Source organism: Heterodontus francisci, chromosome 18, assembly GCF_036365525.1.
Source record: "Heterodontus francisci isolate sHetFra1 chromosome 18, sHetFra1.hap1, whole genome shotgun sequence".
Taxonomy (NCBI): Eukaryota; Metazoa; Chordata; class Chondrichthyes; order Heterodontiformes; family Heterodontidae; genus Heterodontus; species Heterodontus francisci.
In genome coordinates, this window is record NC_090388.1 from 68,059,933 (window position 1) to 68,081,027 (window position 21,095).

General features: G+C 41.6%; 1 protein-coding gene across 6 annotated transcripts in view; it reads right to left on the reverse strand.

The window, feature by feature from the left end:
* Positions 1–21,095, reverse strand: part of znf800a (zinc finger protein 800a) — a 115,052-nt gene that overhangs the window by 48,430 nt on the left and 45,527 nt on the right. For all 6 annotated transcript variants that reach the window (XM_068050918.1, XM_068050914.1, XM_068050915.1 and 3 more), the window contains exons 2-3: positions 14,675–14,755; positions 1,336–1,450 (exon numbers count right to left, since the gene is read on the reverse strand). In XM_068050918.1, coding sequence (XP_067907019.1) covers positions 1,336–1,450; positions 14,675–14,713 — 154 coding nt within the window. In that variant the 5' untranslated portion in view covers positions 14,714–14,755. The remainder of the gene's footprint in view (positions 1–1,335; positions 1,451–14,674; positions 14,756–21,095) is intronic.

Sequence of the window (21,095 nt, forward strand, 5' to 3'; positions counted from 1 at the left end):
TTTCTGTGCACAATGCCATTAGAAAATTACCTCAACCTTTCCAAAAGGCTTGTTACCCTGACCGTCAGTATCGTGACTCGCCCAATCGCTGAATTCTTCTTGCAGGCCACTACGCTTCTGTGGTGCAGCCTGTATTTCTGTGCACTGACTCCCCAACTGTCTGTGTCAGAGCAGCTCTGGAGAGTTTCACAGCCTCTTCTGCAGGTCAGCAGTTTTCTTCAGTCTTCAGGCTCTACTGTACCAGCAAGTATTTTCTTTAAATTTTTTGTTTACCACTTCTTCTTCTTTGACCTCCTTGTCTCGAGAGACAATGGGTAAGTGCCTGGAGGTGGTCAGTGGTTTGTGGAGCAGCGCCTGGAGTGGCTATAAAGGCCAATTCTAGAGTGACAGACTCTTCCACAGGTGCTGCAGAAAAATTTGTTTGTCGGGGCTGTTACACAGTTGGCTCTCTCCTTGCGCTTCTGTCTTTTTTCCTGCCAACTGCTAAGTCTCTTCGACTCGCCACACTTTAGCCCCGCCTTTATGGCTGCCCGCCAGCTCTGACGATCGCTGGCAACTGACTCCCACGACTTGTGATCAATGTCACAGGACTTCATGTCGCATTTGCAGACGTCTTTAAAGCGGAGACGTGGACGGCCGGTGGGTCTGATACCAGTGGCGAGCTCGCTGTACAATGTGTCTTTGGGGATCCTGCCATCTCCCGTGCGGCTCACATGGCCAAGCCATCTCAAGCGCTGCTGACTCAGTAGTGTGTATAAACTGGGGATGTTGGCCGCCTCGAGGACTTCTGTGTTGGAGATACGGTTGTATCATACGGTTGTTGTAGCATAGGTTGAGTATTGCTCAAAGAAGTCTTGGGTCCTTTGTAGGGCTAAAGAATAACTCATTTATTATAAACATATATAATTATTTACACTCTCCATAAGCCTGTCTAGCCAGCACACCTCGTGCTGCTCTTAGCTTCTTCTCAGCCTAATACCCATATGACTATTACATCATCACTACAACATGGAGGGGGTTACTCTCTCAGTCTCAAATATTAACCCTTTCAGGCCCTTATTCTACAATGACAATGCCACTTCGGTTTATCAATGACAAAAGACAGGACCGCACTGTGTACCCCAGAACTACCTCCCAGGTGGGTCTCCAAGAGGTTGTTCACAAGTATGTCATCAATTCCACGGTACAAATCTGTTGTCAGTTTCAGCAACATGTTACAAAGGTGGGAGGGGAAGGCGGGGGTCAGATGATACGAAACAGAAGAAGAATTTTGGAGATTTCCACTGATGCTTAAATAATTTTGTGAAGCTGATTTGCAAGGACATTTCAACATACCTGGTTCACAGCAGCCATGATGATGGTGGTCTGTCTGGCAACATTTGTCCCTCACCAGCGTTTTTTGAATTCGCGACCTATTTTCTTCTGTATCAGTTTCATTCCGACTATTATACTAAAAGCAGCAACACAAAAAGTGAACAAATGTTACAAACCATGACATTTTTTCACATTTAGATATTCAAATTGTTATAAAATTGCTCAGAATTCTTGCTTTGGGAACGTTTTGGCAGCCCCAAAGGCCAAGTAGGTAAAACTAACCTCCAATGTAGCATTAAGCCACACACCAGAAAATCCCAGGTTCGAATTTCAGCTGGGACAGTAGCTGGAGGATTACATTTGTCTCAGCATCAAGGGAGGAGACAAATCAGCCAGGTTTCTGATTAACATCCAGTAATTCGTATTGGAAAGTGTGTGCGTGTGGAGACATCAGACATCAGACAAGCACTGTGCCTATTACTCGCTGCCTAAGCTCAGTCTCCCTGGAATCAAAACCCAGAAACACCCTTCAAGGAGAAGAACCAGAGGGGAGGTGAGGTATATTTTCATTTTACACAGCGATTTACAATGATCTGGAATTTACTGCCCAGAAGGGTGGTAGAAGCAGTTTCAATAGTAACATAAAATAAGGGATATATACTTGAAAAGGAAAAATTTGCAAGGCGATAGGGAAAATGCAGGGGAGTGGGACTAACTGAATAGCTGTTTTAAAAACTTGGCACAGGCATGATGGCCAAATGGCCTTCCTCTGCGCTGTACGATTCTATGAAAAGGAGAGAATTTGCAAAAAAAAAAGGTTTTGGATAAAATCATACCACAATTTCAACAGAAAGGGTTTGATGAAGAAGACACCAAAAACTCAATGGTAAACATTGGAAAAGATGCATTAAATATAGTCATTAAAATATTGCATCTGGTAGATGAAAACAACACAAAGAAAATATCTGTGCACTATATTAATACTTCCTGCTGTAAGAATCATTGTTCGAGAGCATTAATTAAAATTACCAAATAATAATCCACTAAATTAACTATGAATCAACAACAATTGGATTTGCAAAATGCTTCTAACGTAGGAAAACATCTCAAGGCAAATCAGAGTTGTGATTCGATAAAAATGTATGCCAAGATTAAGGGGAGATAAGGAAAGTCTTAAAGGATATGCAGGTTGAGAAACAGAGGGACAAAAGGAAAGAATTCCAGAGTACTGCATCAAGACAACTGAAGGCACAATCAGCAATGACAGGACAAAAGGAGGGTGGGATGAACAAGAGGCCAAATTGAAGGAATGCAGAGTTCTGGGTGATTGTAAGACTGGAAGTGGTGACAAAGATAGGGAGGGGTAAGCTCCGAAGAGATTTAAACACAAGGATGAGAATTTTAAATTGGATGCAATGAGGGGGGGAACTGGGAAACAAAGAAGCATGGCAAGGACAAGAGTAATAGGTGAGCGAGACTTGGTGCAGGCTGGAATGTGGGTAGTTTTGGATGAGCTGAAATGCACAGAGCATAGAGGATGGGAGACTGACCAGGAAAGCACTGGAATAGGCTAATCTGGAATTGATAAGGACACAGATAAACGTTTCAGCAGGAGCTGGGCTGAGGCAGGGCGAGAGACGGGCAATGTTACAGAATTATAGAAATGTACAGCGCAGAAGTCCATTCAGCCCATCATGCCCGAGCCAGCTATTTGAACCATGAAAACTGTTTCAACAACATACTGTGGTGAAAAAATATTTCAGTAATTACCACTACATTTACATTTCAAAAATATTTTAAAATACACATTACAGGCATTTCCCATTGAAAAGAAAGTGCATAAAAAGATGTGTTGCTGCGTTATCCAAATCCTTTTAGTAATCAAAAATGGTTTCCCCGTAGAGTTGATCTGAAACTGTTAACAAATATCTGCTAAAAAGGTGGCTTTCATAAAACGCTCACCCCATTCATTTTGCAAATAGCTCCAGTTTTTGTAAAGTACTATTTTCCACACGAGGAATGGGTGAGATGACTTGCTTCCAGATCTTTGCTATTATGGCTCCATTAACTGGCCATTAGGAATTTTGTGAAAGTAGCTTTGGATGGGGTTTGAAACTCAACCTTTTAATTTCCCCATTCTCTTGAAGCACCCTCAACAGCTCTCCCTGGTGGCACAGTTAAGGCAGACAACATTTTACCATGGGAAAACTTAAGCACAGACTTGCATTCCATCAACTTGAACTCTGCTGCCAGAAAGGCTCAAAAGAACGAACGAACTTGCTTTTATATAGTGCCTTATCATATCCTCAAGATGTTATGGAGGTGGAAGTAAGAGGTCTTTGTGATGGAGTGTTGGAACTCAACTGAGGGTCAAATGGGCCATCTTGACTGCTAATAGTCTGGTTCACCTGAGGCTGGGAGGTGGAGGTAACTGGTGTCAATGATACAGCATTAGTGGCAAGGACCGAAGATGATGGCTTCAGTCGCCCCATTGTTTCACTAGAGGAAAAAGCAACTCATTCAAGACTGGCAACACAGACACAGTGGCGGGGTGGAGTGGTAGAGCTGGGCATCATCAGCATACATGTGGAAGCTGACCCTCTTTCTTTGGATGATGTCACCAAGAGTAGTATATAGAAAGAGGAGGTGGCCAAGCATAGAGTTAATTATGGAACCATCTGCCCTTCCAAACCCCAGTTTATTGGTCAACGATGGCTGAAAAAATATTGTCTCCTGCTGCCTCCTATAAGCTGAGCTGCTACAGTACTGCTGGCATTGTCCTTCAAGTAGTGTACTAGATTGATGACCTAACACATCTACCCAGCCCACATTTTCCAAAATGAAACATAATAGCCCAATAATTCCAACAGATAAACTCTTGGCTCCTGATCAGGCAATTACAATTTGGGATTCTCATGGCTGTTAGTCATTCAGGCTTCCTTGCATGAGTAGTGTCAGTTCCCACTCAGCTGCCAGAAAGTAACAGTCTGCTAACTTCCTCCCCCACTTGAAGCATACTTCCAATTGATGGCACACAAGTCCACGATCCCAGATTAAGCTGCTTTACAGCTGACAGGCAATGTCAAGTGTTACAAACTGGAATGGGAGGAAGTAACTTGTCATGGAATAAGATGAAAATAGCTATTTTGAAGCCTCAAGTTTCACTCAGAATAGGTTCTGGAAACCAATTTAAATAAGGCTTGATCGTCTATGATGAGTTGCTTTAATTTAACAAAACATCTCATTATTCATGTAATGTATTTGTATATTATGCTAATGATGTAATGATGTGATGACGTAAATAAACACTTCCTTGATCTGTCCATGCTTGGTGTGCATTGTCTCTGCTAGTGCCACCCGGATATATTACAGAAAATGGCAAGGAGGATGAGATCAATGTTTGTAAATATAGGCAGCAACCAGCAGCAGGACTACAGTGAACAAGATCAGCCTGCTCCAAGTGACCTATCTGCTCAGATGGCAGAGATTTTGGCTGGATTGTGAGAGGTGGGAGCCTCAAACTGTCTCCCAGTTGAATGGGATGCCACAGGGTCCTAATGTGCACCGGATTCAAAGTGCTTAATTGGGTAAGAGAATATTTTCAACCACCAACTAAACTGGTTTTAGGTGTCACTGCCATGGACAGCCACAATAAAATGTTTACTGGGTTACAGTGAATTTGGAAATGGGACAATATGGCTGCACCCATGGGATACTTTGGAAGGCTAGGAACATATGAGAGGGCTCGAGAACCATTCAGAATGGACATGTTTTTCAGAGCTAATAATATTTTTCAACTCAAAGATGAAAATGAAGAGATCAAGACTCAGAATTAAGTCAATTCTTGGACGCAGGACAAGGCAAAAGATGGGTCATTCAAAACAGTCACCAAGTTGGAGGAACATTTCGACCCTAAGCCACTAGAGATAGCAGAAAGCTACAAATATAGAACCATAAATCAGAAAGATAGTGAAACATTTGGTGAGTACATTTTGGTACTGAAGAATGTATAAATCACTACATTGCAACTTTGGCACATTCCTCGGCATGCATTACGAGATAGATTTGCATGTGAATTGGTGGACGAAAGAATCCAACCGAAGGCACTGAACACAAAAATCATACATTTGAGCTAGCTTGCATGATTGCTCTTTCTATGGAGATGGCATCAAAGAATGCTCAGGAATTTTGTCCAGCGACAGTACAGCGTCTGTCCACTGCCAAGCCTAAAGTGGACAGACCTAGTCAGAAGAGTGCTGGTGATAGTGGTTTAGTGTTTGTTATTGCTGTCGGAAGCATGCCAGTACAGAAATGCCAAGTGCTTTAATTGTTAAATGAAAGGACATTTCGCAACTGCTTGCCGAGCGAAGACGAAAGCAGGAAAGGGAACTCATTCCAGTGGTAGTGGGAAAACCGCGACATCACATGGGTGGAGTTCATAATCTTAAAGTGAATCCAGAGTGTCTAAGCAAAGAGGAGCGAGGGCTGAACAGCATTTATGCCACCAGCAATCACTCAAATGACAGAGACATTTGTACAAAGGTGTTGGTAACTCAACAGTACATCAACATGTGCACTGATACAGCTATAAATTGCTCCATTATGAGAGCAAAGTCAGTGAAGTACCTCTAACTGACAGCACAGTTCAGTTGAAAACCTACGCTGGTGAGGTGTTAGAAATGTGCAGAAAAATGGAGTGCAATGTCCACTATATGGGCAAGTTCCTGAAGTTATCCATTGTTGTAGTGAGATATGTCAACAAACCAACATTAATGGGCAAAGACTAGCTTTGCAAACTGAAGTTAGACTAGAAGCATGTTGAAATGACCAGGAAGCTTGATCAGCTGTTGAATAGCTACAGCAACATTTTTGAGGACAGCTATGAAGGCATAATCAGTGTGAAAGCTTGCATCCTAATGAAGCCTGACGCAAAACCAGCAAGGCTGGACCAGTTCCTTATGCTCTCAAAACCCAGGCTGAAGAGCAACTAAGAAAGCTAGAGAGAAATGGTGTGCTATGAAAACTGATCACAGTGATTGGACAAGCCCAATTGTAGTAATGTCCAAGTGTTACGCTCATGCAAAATGCATAAAATTGAAAATACAGAACTCACCCTGAGGAGTTATAAAAATGGACTTTTCTTTTATTAAAAATGGACAATGTGCTAAAACATGGCTGCCAAAGGTTAAACGACTTAGCTTTGTACGTTCAAACTGTCTGGTAAAGACAAAAGAATACATTCAAAACAAAGAGGTCTCAACTATACCCATCCTGAATCCACCAGGAGACATTTTTTGAATTGAATGGGTTCTCCTGAAACAAAGAAGGTGTGAAGTACCCACATACTGGGCCATTGTTGGGCACCACAGGGAGGAAGTCCCTGTCTCCCAGCAGAGGCGAGATGTGAGAAACTATTAGCTTTAAAGGTAGCTCCCTAAAGAGAGATAGAAAGGGAGACCCTGGAAGAAACATCACCAAGAGCTTGTCCAGCTAAGAGCTGGGAAAAAAATCCAACAAGCCAAGAAAAAGGGCGCCCTGCTGTGAATTCTACATTTCCAACTTGTGCAGCAGTGATTTGCAAGTGATCCTCTGTCTTCAAACTGAACTTTCAACCAACAGAGAAATCTACAAACATCTCAGGCCTGCAACCAAAGAGAACTTGACCTCCAAGACCATTCAACAGGTTTACAGTGAACCCCCCAAACCCTACCTTACTTGAAAGCCACCTGCCCCTTGTCCTCTCTAGCTCTCTCTCGTGTGTGCACTCATGCGCACACGCGACAATTTCAGGATAAGGCATATTGCTCAATAAATTTATATTCTGTTTTAAACCTACAAGAACATCTGTTTATTTGACAAATAAAACACAAAGGGGTTAAACCCTAATAACAAAAAACACTTGCTACGGTCAGGTGGGAGTTGAACAGTGGGAACCACTCACAGCCCTCATCACGTGGCCATAACATCAAGTCAGCCAAATGCGTAAGACTATGTGGGGACTACAAAATCACAATCAAGCAGGCAGTGGATGATGCGCAGTATCCAATACCGACCTGTCAAGATTTATATGCGGAGTTAGCAAGATTCAAGTTATTCACGAAGTTGGATTTGTCCCATGCTTATGCACAGCTCAATGTAGATTGAGAGAGTCAGCAGTATCTTACAATAAACACGCATATGGGGTTAGACTCCTTCATGAAGCGGCCCGATGGTGTGAAGTCTTCTCCAAAAATCTTCCAAGCTACAATGGATATGATTTTGCAAGGAGTGCTGCATTGCTTGTGCAATCAGGATAATTTGTTGATCATGACCACAACAGAGGAAGAGAATCTTCAAGTGTTGGATGAAATGTTAAAAAGGCTCAATGATCACAATGTGAAGCTGAAAAACAGCAGTGAGCTTTCGTGCAATCTGAGGTAGTGTACCTTGGCTTGAAAATCAATGAGAAAGGACTACAGCCAGTGAAAGAGAAGACAGAGGCTACTGTCAATGCCCCAAAGCCAAGAGATGTGTCTGAGCTTAGATCTTTTCTCAGCATGGTCTAATACTACTCATGATTTCTGTCTGAACTTGCGACGGTGTTAGCTCCAATCTGTGAGCTTTTGAAGAAAGATGTGAAATGGGAATGGCCTAAAGCACAAGATACCTATAATGAATGTAAGAGAAGCTTGATGAGTGATCCACTACTTGTTCAATATGACACGTTTCAAGGTCAGCAGACACATGGGAACACCACCACCTGCAAGTCCCCACCAAGTCACACACCATCCTGACTTGGAACTATATTGCAGCTCCTTCACTGTCGCTGGATCAAAAACCTAGAACTTCCTCCCTAACAGCACTGTGGATGTACCTACACCACATGGACTGCAGTGGTTCAAGAAGGCAGCTCACCACCACCTTCTCAAGGGCAATTAGGGATGGGCAACAAATGCTGGCTTCGACAGCAATGCTCACATCCCATGAACGAATTAAGAAAAAAAATTGTGACCTGAAGCTAGCAAGTGATACTTCAAACTATAGAGTTGGAACAGTGAACAGTCATGTCATGGAAAATGGTCAAGAGAAGGCCATAGCATTTGTGTTGTGTACGCTGACCAAGAGTGAACACAACTATGCGCAGATAGAAAAGGAAGCGCTTGGAATCAATACGTTTCACCAGTTTTTGTTGGGTAGAAACTTTACACTACTAACAATTCATAAACCTCTAGTAGCTATTCTGGGGCCAAAGTCTGCAATACCAACAATTGCAGTATCAAGGATGCAGCAGTGGGCTGTACTTCTCTCAGTACAAATACAACATCAAATATTACAGTTCAAAAGAGAATGCTATCGCTGACATACTGTCTGTCATGTTTGCTGCATGAGGACTCAGAAGCAGACTGCGAAGGTGCAAACTTTACAACAGTAGTAGATGATGACTTTCCAACCACATCAACTGAAATTGCAGCTGAAACTCAAAGACTCAGTGTTGAAAAAAGTCTGCGAACAGACATTGAATGGATGGACAGAATTTGACCGGTGTACAGACGCGGAACTGAAATCGTTCCACAATCGTTGCAATGAGTTGTCATGTGAACAGGGCTGCATTAAGTGGGGTCATAGAGTGGTGGTACCTAGTTCTTTGACAGAAGAGATGCTGGCAGAAATCGACACTGAACACACAGGAATAGTCAGTATGAAATTCATAGCAAGAGATTTTGTTTATTAGCCTTGTCTGAACAGTGATGTAGAATCACTGGTTAGCAAATATACTATCTGCCAAGACAATTGTGGCCATGGCCAACTCGATCATTTCAAAAAGAGTTCACGTAGACTTTTGTGAGAAGTAAAATAACAATTTCTTTATACTCATCAACAGCTACTCGAAGTGGATCAAAGTCAAGAAGATGGGTCAAAACACCACTGCTGAACAAACAATAGACGAGTTAGTCTATTTTTGCTTGGTTTACCAGAGGAGCTTATCTCAGATAATGGTCTTCACTTTCATTCTGCTCTGTTCCAAAATTTCATGAAGTAAAACTGTATCAAACATACCCTCACTCCTCCTTATCATCCAGCATCAAATGGAGCAGCTTGAAGATGCATTAGGATAGTTAAAGAAACACTCAAGAAACAAGTGCTGCATGGGTGTTCAAATTTCAGTATGAAATAGCAGTTGGCTAATTTCCTGCTGAAGTATAGAACAATCCCACACTCCACTACAGGGTATACACCTGCTGAGCTTTTGATGAAGAGAAGGTTAAGGACACATTTGAGTCTGGTCCTACCAAACTTGACTGCTAAAGTTGAACACAAGCAGTTCAGTCAAAAACATTAGCATAACACAAACAGTTTCAGGTAAAATGAGCAAGTTTGTGTTAGGAGTCCCCCCACAGGTCACACAAATGGGATATGGGAAATGTGTTAGAGGTGTTTGGAACCAAAAGATACTTGGTTGAAATTGAAGGAAAGGTGAAAAAAGTTCATGCAGATCACATGATTCCAGCAAGGGATGAACCAAAACATGAGCATTATCCGCTTGATCACAAGCTCATGCCATAGTTTGAACCAGTTCAGAGTTCAGTGTCTGAAGTACCAATTTTTGAGAAAGATACAAGATCTTCTTTAAGCACTGAACCAAAACCAAGCAGTCCAAAACCTAACTCTACACCAAATCCTGTACAGAATTCAGAAGACCTTTTTTTTATTGATTCATAGGATGTGGGCGTCGCTGGCTAGGCCAGCATTTATTGCCCATCCCTCATTGCCCTTGAGAAGGTGGGGGTGAGCTGCCTTCTTGAACCACTGCAGTCCATGTGGGGTAGGTACACCCACAGTGCTGTTAGGAAGGGAGTTCCAGGATTTTGATCCAGCGACAGTGAAGGAATGGTGATATAATTCCAAGTCAGGATGATGCATGGCTTGGAGGGGAACCTGCAGATGGTGGTGTTCCCGTGCATCTGCTGTCCTTGTCCTTCTAGGTGGTACAGGTCGCGAGTTTGGAAGGTGCTGTCGAAGGAGCCTTGCTACGTTGCTGCAGTGCATCTTCTAGACGGTACACACTGTTGCCGCTGTGTGTTGGTGGTGGAGGGAGTAAATGTTTGTGGATAGGGTGTCAATCAAGCGGGCTCCTTTGTAAACCAGTTATTAACTTGATTTGTAGATATAGTTTGTTGAAGAGAAACAAAAAGAAAAATACTTTCTTTTGAATGGGGAAGCAGTGTAATGTACTTGTATATTATGCTAATGACATAAACATTTCCTTTAACTGGCCATGCTTGGTGTTCATCGTCTCTGCTAGTGCCACCTGAATATATTACAATTCACTTTGGACAATGGAAAGGAACATCAGGCAAGGTTTATTACAGGCAGCAGATCCAATCTTGGCTATTTCACCCCTCCCCCAGGCAAGTTGAAAGTTCCAGCAATTGACTCCCTACAGTAACATATCGCAAATGCAGTCTACGCTTAGAATAAATTAGCATGCTAAGTTATACAACATTACTTTCTGCAATTTTCTCATCCTGGTGGCATATCCTGTCTTGTCAGGTCCCCCACTTCCCCACCCAATCATGTTTCTCATGCATCTGTGATCAATTACAGTGTAATCTTTTCGAAGGCTTTAATGAGGTCTGACAACATTGGTGATGCAGGTTACAAGAGCATTCGCTCCAACAGCAGAGTAGGCACCTCAGCTGCAGTAAATGTCAAGAGGGTATGAATAACGAGGGGTTTAATGGCTATCGATTTGCACTGTATTTAAAAACATATTTGTGGCACTAGGCCCATCGAGAAATCTATTCTCTCTCTCTCCATCTAACTTCATGTTTCTTTGACAGAATGTTACAAAGGGAGGCGATGGCGTTAATTAACTATTTGTTTATAAGAGCCACCAGTATTTCATTGCTTTTTAGGTGGTGCACATGCCCATTAGAAATGGGAGCTTGGATTTTCCTCTTCCGCAGGTGAATTTTCCACAGTCAGCCTAATATATCTTGCTGGCTTCCCAGCAGGGTTTCTGCCAGCCCACAGAGGTTGGAAATGGTGGAAAAATTTAAACGAAAAGGAGTGAAACAACACAGTTGTGCTGAGGGGAGGGTCAAGACATGACTGACGCAAATGGAAGGAATGCAAGAAATTCATTTCCTGTTAGCCTAATTTGAGTTTAGTTAGTTTATTTTTGAAGTGCACCCATATCATAAATTTTGAATTTTAATATTGCAAGCTTGAAAAAAAACGCAAATTTGCAAGAGAATCGCCATCCTCAGTGCTTATAATGCATACAAATTAATGATTGGTTAAATATATTATTTATTTTTTTAAAAAGTGGGTGGTGCAGCGAATTAGACACTGGGATTTTACTTCTGGCTCCTGGGTTGAAATCTAGTCCTCTCTGATAGGATGATAGTCCTCTCTATCTGGCTATAAGAGTCCTAGGTGAAATGTTTGGATGGCCTCATTCCAGTTGCGAGTGGGCAAGCCACCAACAATGTAATATTCGGCATTAATTGGCAATGTCACTTAGAGAAGCCCCAATATGGGACAGGGAAAATTTGTCACACTGGTGCATCAGGGTGTGCTCTTCTGAAATTTGGGGTTGAGGTGTGCTGTTGGGGCAGAGCAGAGACAGCTTTACACTGCATCTGGCTGTGCTATGCCTAACTTGGAAGTGCTCAAAGCTGGCAAAGGGTGCCTGAATTGGAAAAGTTCCAATCCCCAGCAATAACATTACTCGTCTTGATGAGCATAAAAATGTTTTAAAAAATAGGAAGATGAAAACTTGATTTACATTTCTTAATTGTGAGGGAATTTTTATTTGAATTAACTTTTCAATTTTGCCAAAGGATTAAGTAACTGATTATCTGCTGCCAGTGTTATCCTTGTGGTAATATTTATAAAACATAATGAAGCTTAATCATTTTGCAAAACAAAGGTCCCACTCTGACCTTGGACTGAATTTTATTAAGTTGTGTGTCAGTGCCATAAGCTGGAGTGTGCTTGGTTACAAGCTAAGTTGGCAAAGTAACATTCCACACCCCCAGTTAAATGTACATTACCCAATATTAAAAGTATTTCTCTGGATGACTATGTAGTGGGATATGTTGGGTATATGGAAGGAAATGGCTCCTCACTGTGGTGTATTAGGTTAGGGAGCATTTTTCCCTGGGCAAAAAGGTAAGGATCAGCATTTTTATTTTGGAAAAACTTGCCATTTATTGAAATTTAGAAAGTTATTAGTGGAACTAGCTTTTGATTTGAATGAATCATTTCCCCTTTCAGTGGCCCACCTTGTAGCTGAGACAAAAACTTAGTCAATTAAAGGCAAGGAAGATTGAATTGCAGCTACTAGTGACATACAAGCTCATAAGGAGAAGAATTCCTTTGCATTCTGTGTAATAAACAGGCTTTTGATGTAATTATCAAACAGAGGAAACTTTACATCAATGTTTGTAACTGGGAGTCCATAACTACAGTACTGAATACTGAACTATCACATACCGTTACACTTTTAAAATCAGAATCAAACCCAGAGTGAAGGTTTTGTTGCTGACATTGCATTTTGTTTTATCTTTCGCCTCACACTTTCCTGCCTTTGCGTCGTGCACTATTCTTTGCAGAAATGTGTGCAACTTTCACCCCAGCTACTGCTAATGCTACTTGTCACTTACTGGCTCACCCTTTAATTTTCTATGCTTTGTCAGAAAGAAGCACAACCACACTAAGGTGTCCCAAGGGTCAAAACAGCTGGGACTATGAACTTGCTGCACGGAGTCTCAAAAGCATAAACCACAATGATATTTGTTTCATTTTTACATGGTTTTCTTTTTACTTTCCAAGGATGAAATTGTTCTGCATTATGATTAGTTATAAAAAGTAATATTTTGCATTACATTTGGGTTAGTATAACATTAACTGAAATAAGAATCATCTCAGTCTCAGGTAATTTATTAGTATGGTTTTATTAGTAGTAGTAAGCTTTACTACCAGTTGTAAAGCTTATTACCAGTAGTGGGGCTTGGTAGTAGTGGGGTTTATTAATTATAAATTAATTAAAATAAATTAATTAACATATAATAAAAATGGCAGGACAGGTGATGTGTTGCAGCTGCAGTATGTGGGAGCTGGTGGATGCCAGTGTGATCCATGGTAAACACACCTGCAGCAAGTGTCTGCTTTGGCTCACAGTCAATGAGCTGGAGGCCAAACTACAGGCACTGCGATGTGCCAGAGAGGGGGAAAGTTACCTGGACACTTTGTTTCAGAAGGCAGTCACACCCCTTAGGATAGGATCTTCTGATTTGGTGAGTGGTCAGAGACAGGAGGGTGTGACTGCAAGTGAGGCAGGTAAGGGGATCAAGAACCCCAATTTACTCTTTGATCGCTAGTGTTTCTTCCAGATGCAATTGGAATTGGATTTTGATTTAATTATTTCCTGTTAGCTTCAATCTGCATCACTAATGAATAAAGATTGTTTTACATTTGAGAGACCTCAGCTCTCTATTGTTTTTGTTGCATCGAATATTAGTTTAATAATCAGAAACCCTCAACTCAATGTTTTTTATTATACGTCCTATTATAACTTTCTAAGATTAGTCTTGCACCTTTGTAAATATGGAATCTGAACTCCCCTTCAGTTTTGGGGATGGAGTTGAGAGACTTGTTCGTGCAATTGAGGAGCCTCAGCCCTTGCAATTGTCCAACAGGCATGAGGTTCTTTCAGCTTGTACAGATGAGAGCAAGGGCTGCAGGGTGAGTGAGCAAACTGACCATGGCACCGTGGTACAGGAAGCCATTCAAGCGGGGAAGTAAATAGGAATGCAGTGGTTGTAGCAGATAGTATAGACAGGGGGAAAGACACAGTTCTCTGCAGCTAAGAATCAGGGACAGTCTCAGAATAAGAGGTGGGCCATTTAGGACTGAGATAAGGAGGAATTTCTTCACTCAGAGGGTGGTGAATCTTTGGAATTCTCTACCCCAGAGGGCTGTGGAGGCTCAGTCATTGAGTATGTTCAAGAGAGAGATCGATTGATTTCTCGATATTAAAGATATCAAGGGATATGGGGATAGTGCGGGAAAATGGCATTGAGGCACATCATCAGCCATGATCTAGTTGAATGGTGGAGCAGGCTCGAAGGGCAAATGGCCTACTCCTGCTCCCATTTCCTATATTTCAAATGCTCCTGCCTAGAAATTACAGCATAGAAATAGGCCATTCGGCCAACTGGTCTATGCTAGTGTTCATGCTCCATGCAAGACATTCCTAAAAAGACCAAATTCCTGAATATATATTTCAAACACTGACATGTGAGGTTCGACCACAGATCTTTTTTTTTAAATCCACCACTATAGATTTCAATGGGAATAGGTTCAGATTTACCTGATTTCGCTTACGCAGTACAGCATTTGTTCTATCCATTGCCACAAGACAATAAATTAATTTCGAAGTTCCACGTGTGATCTGTAAAATAAAAGCCCAGAAGTCACATTGGTGTTTTACTGTGGACTAAACATAATTACCTTTTTGACTCTTTTTAAAATATGCTATCTCTGTTCAAAATTTATCTTGTAAGTGCAAAAGAAACATACATTTTCAATTGACAAAAAAGTTGCTATGTTTTGGGAAGAAAGTGAAGGTTTAAATTTTTTTAAATGGAACAATGCCTATGGTTTTACCAGCAATTAGTGACCTGCTAACAGAATCCCGCAAAGATGGTTTTGAAATGTGTGATTTAGGTAGTTAGTTATTGATTGCAAAGAGAACAGATATTTTGCCATCTTTCATGATAAGAAATGTTGCCTCTTACAAACAAGCTTTGTCAACACAGAATCTGAGGTTCTTCCTGACCTTCTTCCCCCAGTACATACCAGCAAAGACCAAAAAAAAAGATAAGCTGCTAATTTGTCCGACTGCTGCTTGTGGGATTTTGGTTGTGCAGTGCGGGCACTGCAATTGCCCACAAAAACAACAATGTTGCCACTAAATTTTTTTGGTTGCGTGTGGCCTGTTCATTTCAATACGTGGCACCTTTAAATATTTTTGCAAAGCCGCATAGAGTATCTTCAAGGAGGCAACTTGTGAGTGTCTTGCACTGAACCTTCTGGGTTGCTGTGCAACTGCAGATGCGCACAGGTTAGAGAGAACAATGCTGAAGGTCATTGGCCTCTTAAGGTAAAGTCACCAAGTGAAGCAGTTTTGGACACTTCAAAAACAGGACAAGGCCCTAAAGCCAGGAATTTCCATGCGGTTCTCCCAATTAGCAGCTGTAACTTTGACCGAACAATAACAGAATACACCACGTGAAGTGGGCTTCCGCCGATCTTATGCTGAAGTTACAGTGGCTGATCAGTGGAACCACAGAGGAAATTCCCTGCTTATATAAGCAAACCCTTTCTTAAAAGAATGCTTTGAGAAAATAAGGATGGAGGTTATTATTCCTACCATAATTGTGGTTTACAAGGGATGCTGCTTCAAGGAACAGATTGTACAGATTATGGTCATAGAGTCACAGAGTTATACAGCACAAAAACAGGCCCTTCAGCCCATTGTGTCCGTGCCGGCCATCCAACACCCAACTATTCTAATCCCATTTCCCCACACTTGGCCCGTAGCCTTGTATGTTATGGCATTTCAAGTGCTCATCTAAATACTTCGTAAATGTTGTGAGTGTTCCTGCCTCCACCACCCCTTCAGGCAGTTTGTTCCAAATTCCAACCACCCTCTGGGTGGAAACATTTTTCTTCAAATCCCCCCTAAACCTCCTGCCCCTTACCTTATATCTATGTCCCCTGGTTCTTGACCTCTCCGCTAAGGGAAAAAGTTTCTTCCTATCTAACCTATCAATGCCCCTCATAATCTTGTATACCTCAATCATGTCCCCCCTCAGCCTTCTCCGCTCCAAGGAAAACAACGCTAGCCTTTTCAGTCTCTCTTCATAGCTGAAATGCTCCAGCCCAGGCAACATCCTGGTGAATCTCCTCTACACCCTCTCCATTGCAATCACATCCTTCCTATAGTGTGGTGACCAGAACTGTACACAGTACTCCAGCTGTGGCCTAACTAGCATTTTATACAGCTCCATCATAACCTCCCTGCTCTTATATTCTATGCCTCAGTTAATAAAGGCAAGTATCCCATATGCCTTCCTAACCACCTTATCTACCTGTGCTGCTGCCTTCAGTGATCTATGGGCAAGTACACCAAGGTCCTACTGACCTTTTGTACTTCCTAGGGTCCTATCATCCATTGTATATTCCCTTGCCTTGTTAGTTCTCCCAAAATGCATTACCTCACACTTTTCAGGATTAAATTTCATTTGCCACTGTTCCACCCATCTATATCGTCCTGTAATCTAAGGATTTCCTCCTCACTATTTACAACACCACCAATTTTCATGACATCTGCAAACTTACTGATCATACCTCCTATATTCATGTCTAAATCATTAATGTACACTACAAACAGCAAGGGTCCCAGCACCAATCCCTGTGGTACACCACTGGTCACAGGCTTCCAATCGCAAACTCAAATACACTCAGGAGGTTTGCCAGATTATTCCTCCGCTCCACTCCACCCACCCCTCCTTTTCAATTTGTAAACCTGTTCATAGAACCTAATGGGAAAGGAGATACTATTGGACTTATGGTGAAATCTCATTATAAGCTATATTTCTCCAAAATCAAATGGCACAAAGCAAGATAGTGCCAGATAGAGGGGCAGGTTACTGAGCTTCTACCAAAATACACACTATCAATTTTAAAGCAGGTAACGTCTGCCTGCATTTTTGACCCTGTCAAAACTGATCTATATTTTGAGGGAGGATTAAACTCTGCAAAGGTAGAAAGTACCTTTGAACCAAAAGGTGCACCCTCAGAAACACCACAAAGAAAGAGAAATCATGAACCAAAGAGGAAAGACTACAATCTCTGCTAGAGATCCTCCACATCCACCCCCAACCAGTATGGACATTGGACCTTAATTGCCCTAGAGTACTGGAATTAGCAACTAGGCCACGAAGGATGCTGATCTCTGCTTGATTATAATGAGAACTTCTCAAAGAAGGATTTGGTACATATATTACCATGCAACCTAGGCAATGGTGAAACAGGAGGTAGTTCAGATACTAGAGGGGTTTAAAATTAAAAGAGGATGTATTAGATAGGCTGTCTGTACTTAAAGTGGATAAAGCACCAGGACCGGATGAGATGCATCCAAGGATACGGAGGTAAGTGAGGGTGGAAATTGCAGAGACACTGGCCATAATTTTTCAGTCTTCCTTAGATTCAGGGGTGGTACCAGAGGACTGCAGAATTGTAAACATTACACCTTGTTCAAAAAAGAGTGTAAAGATAAGCCCAGCAACTACAGGCCAGTCAGTTTAACTTTGATGGTGGGGAAACTTACAGAAAAAATAATTCGGGACAAAATCAATCATCACATGGACAAATGCGTGTTAATTAAGGAAAGCCAGCATGGATTTCTTAAAGGAAAATCACATTTAACTAACTTGATGGGAGTTTTTTTGAGGAGGTAACAGAAAGGGTTAATGAGGGCAATGCTATTGATGTGGTGTACATGGACTTGCAAAAGGTGTTTGATACAGTGCCACACAACAGACTTGTGAGCAAACTTATAGCTCATGGAATAAAAGGGACAGTAGCAACATGGATACGAATTTGGCTGAATGACAGGAGACAAAGACTAGTGGTTAATGGATATTTCTCGGGCTGGAAAAAGGTTTGTAGTGGAGATCCCCAGGGGTCAGTGTTGGGACCCTTGCTTTTCCTGATATATATTAATGGCCTAGGCTTTGGTGTACAGGGCACAATTTCAAAGTTTGCAGATGATACAAAACTTGGAAGCATTGTGAACTGTGAGGAGGATAGTATAGAACTCCAAAAGGACATAGACAAGTTGGTGGAATGGGTAGACAGGTGGCAGATGGAGTTCAATGCAGAGAAATGTGAAGTGATTCATTTTTGTAGGAAGAACATGGAGAGAAAATAGAAAATAAAGGGTACAATTCTAAAGGGGGTGCAGGAGTAGAAGGACCTTGGCGTATAAATCATTGAAGGTGGCAGGATAGGTTGAGAGAGCTGTTAATAAAGCAAACAGTGTCCTGGACTTTATTAATAGAGGCATAGAGTATAAGAGCAAGGAAGTTATGCTGAAGTTGTATAAGACACTAGTTCGGCCTCAGCTGGAATATTGCGTCCTGTTCTGGGCACCGCACTTTAGGAAAGATGTGAAGGCATTGGAGAGAGTACAGAAAATATTCACAAGAATGGTTCCAGGGATGAGAAAATTCAGTTACGAAGATTGATTGGAGAAGTTAGGACTATTTTCCTTGGAGAAGAGAAGGCTGAGAGGTGATTTGATACAGGTATTCAAAATCATGAGGGGACTGGACAGAGTAGATAGAGAGAAACTGTTTCCACTAGTGAAAGGATAGAGAACGAAAGGCCACAGATTTAAAGTATTTGGTAAGAGAAGCAAAACTGACATGAGGAAAAACTTTTTCACATAGCAAGTCGTTAAGGTCTGGAATGCGCTGCCTGAGAATGTGGTGGAGGCAGGTTCAATTGAAGCATTCAAAAGGGAATTAGACAGTTATATGAAAAGGAAGAACGTGTAGGGTTATGGGGAGAAGGCCAGAGAATGGAACTGAGTGAACTGCTCTTTTAGAGAGCTGGTGCAGACAAGATGGGCCAAATGGCCTCCTTCTACACTGTAACAATTCCTCAATTCTGTGATTACCGAAACAAGCTTTCTCAGACAGAACAATGAACAAGGCTAATCTCTAACAACCTGAGAAGTTGGAATTTCTTCTTTCAGTTAGAAGAAAATACATAATGATGTATGTTAAAGTGCTTTTTGGATAGGAAAGTTCTTGGGAGGGACAAATGAGGAGCGCACTATACTCGAGTATTAATCTCCTGACTTTTTACGCAATCTCCGTCATTTTGTAAGATAAGTTACTTCAAATCAGCACAGTAAGCTCAGACAAACACCGTAGTTCAGCTTATTCACTTACGTAAAACAACACATCAAATTAAAAGAGAACTTAGGGAGTGGGGGGGGCGGTGGTGGAGGAAATCTGGCCCAACAATTAGCATTAACAACATCTATAGAGTTCTATCATATTCCTCATATCATGTAATCTTTGCAGGATGACTGCACTTCAGATGAAAGCAGAGTTCCCTAATGAAATAAACACAATAGATTTTAGATTTAGAGATACAGCACTGAAACAGGCCCTTCGGCCCACCGAGTCTGTGCCGACCATTAACCACCTATTTATACTAATCCTACACTAATCCCATATTCCTATCACATCCTCACCTGTTCCTATATTCCCCTACCACCTACCTATACTAGGGGCAATTTATAACAGCCAATTTACCTATCAACCTGCAAGTCTTTTGGCTTGTGGGAGGAAACCGGAGCACCCGGAGGAAACCCACGCAGACACAGGGAGAACTTGCAAACTCCACACAGGCAGTACCCAGACTTGAACCCGGGTCACTGGAGCTGTGAGGCTGCGGTGCTAACCACTGCGCCACTGTGCCGCCCCATATGTATATGTAATATACATATTACTGGTTTACCAAGACAGGCGGATTAGTACTTGCTGAACATTTACTTTTCACTGCAAATCCAACAGTATTTATTGTTCTACTGTTAATGTAAAAGGAAAAAGAACTGTTGCAAATTAAAACTGATTAAACTATTGACACTTTCAGCTGTTAAGGTTTACTGTATATACTTGCATACAAGGCTTGAAATGTTAATATATGGGGCTAAAAGTGGGGTCATATCCTACACAGGTTTCTCTCCTTACATGTTTCTTCTTGGCAGGGAAATCTCTGCAAAGGTGGTGGACCCAGCATCATACCCAGTGTAGTCCCATCAGCTCCCATTCTATTCTGCTCCTTTGGTGCCTTGACATTTAAATGCCAATTTCCCTCATCGACCAACCTCACTCCAGTGATGGGAGTCAGAATGGATGTTACAAGGGAGCGTTGCTGCTCAAATATTGTAGCTAGAGAAGATCATTACTATTTTAAGGTTAAAATGAGGAAGCAGAGAGAAAACATATGTGTATGCACCAGTCAACATGAAGATGAGAATTTTAATGGACAGAAATTCAAATATTGACTCTCCTCAAGTCAAATATTTTTGGGAGCTTTAAAAAGGTGGATTTTTCAGGGATAGTCTTTATGTGGACAGTTTTACTTGAGCATAGATGGCACTTCTTAACGTACCTGAACAAAATTCTGGAGGCAGGGCAAAAGATACATTTTGAAGAAGGTTTCAATCACATATCAGCTGCATCAAAATACATCACAAGAGGGAGGCAAGCACCAATTCAAGAGTTCTTGTTTCAACAATACATGGAGATTTTAGATTTTACATCTGATCAGTACAGGTCAGTAATTTTATTTTTCAGATAGAATTACAAGTCAGCATTTATCTTGCAAAAGTAATTTTGGAATAATTACATGCGACCCAAGCTGAAAGGGTGTGCTGTACACAGTGCTGAGCTCAAACGTCAACTGTTGGTAGGTCGGACCAGGTTATAAACAGCCTCAAACATTTTAAGTATAATAGCAGAATTACATTTGTTAAAGGAAGGCAAAAAGATAAGATTTTTCAAGAGTCTGAAACCTCAACACCAACTCTTGGGTCTGTCAATGAGGATGGATGTCTGGGCAACTGCTCACTAGCTTTCTGCATCAAAAGTGACTGATCCTCCAGCAGGATGGCTGTGAGACAAATAAAAAGGAAGATTTCCCCCACC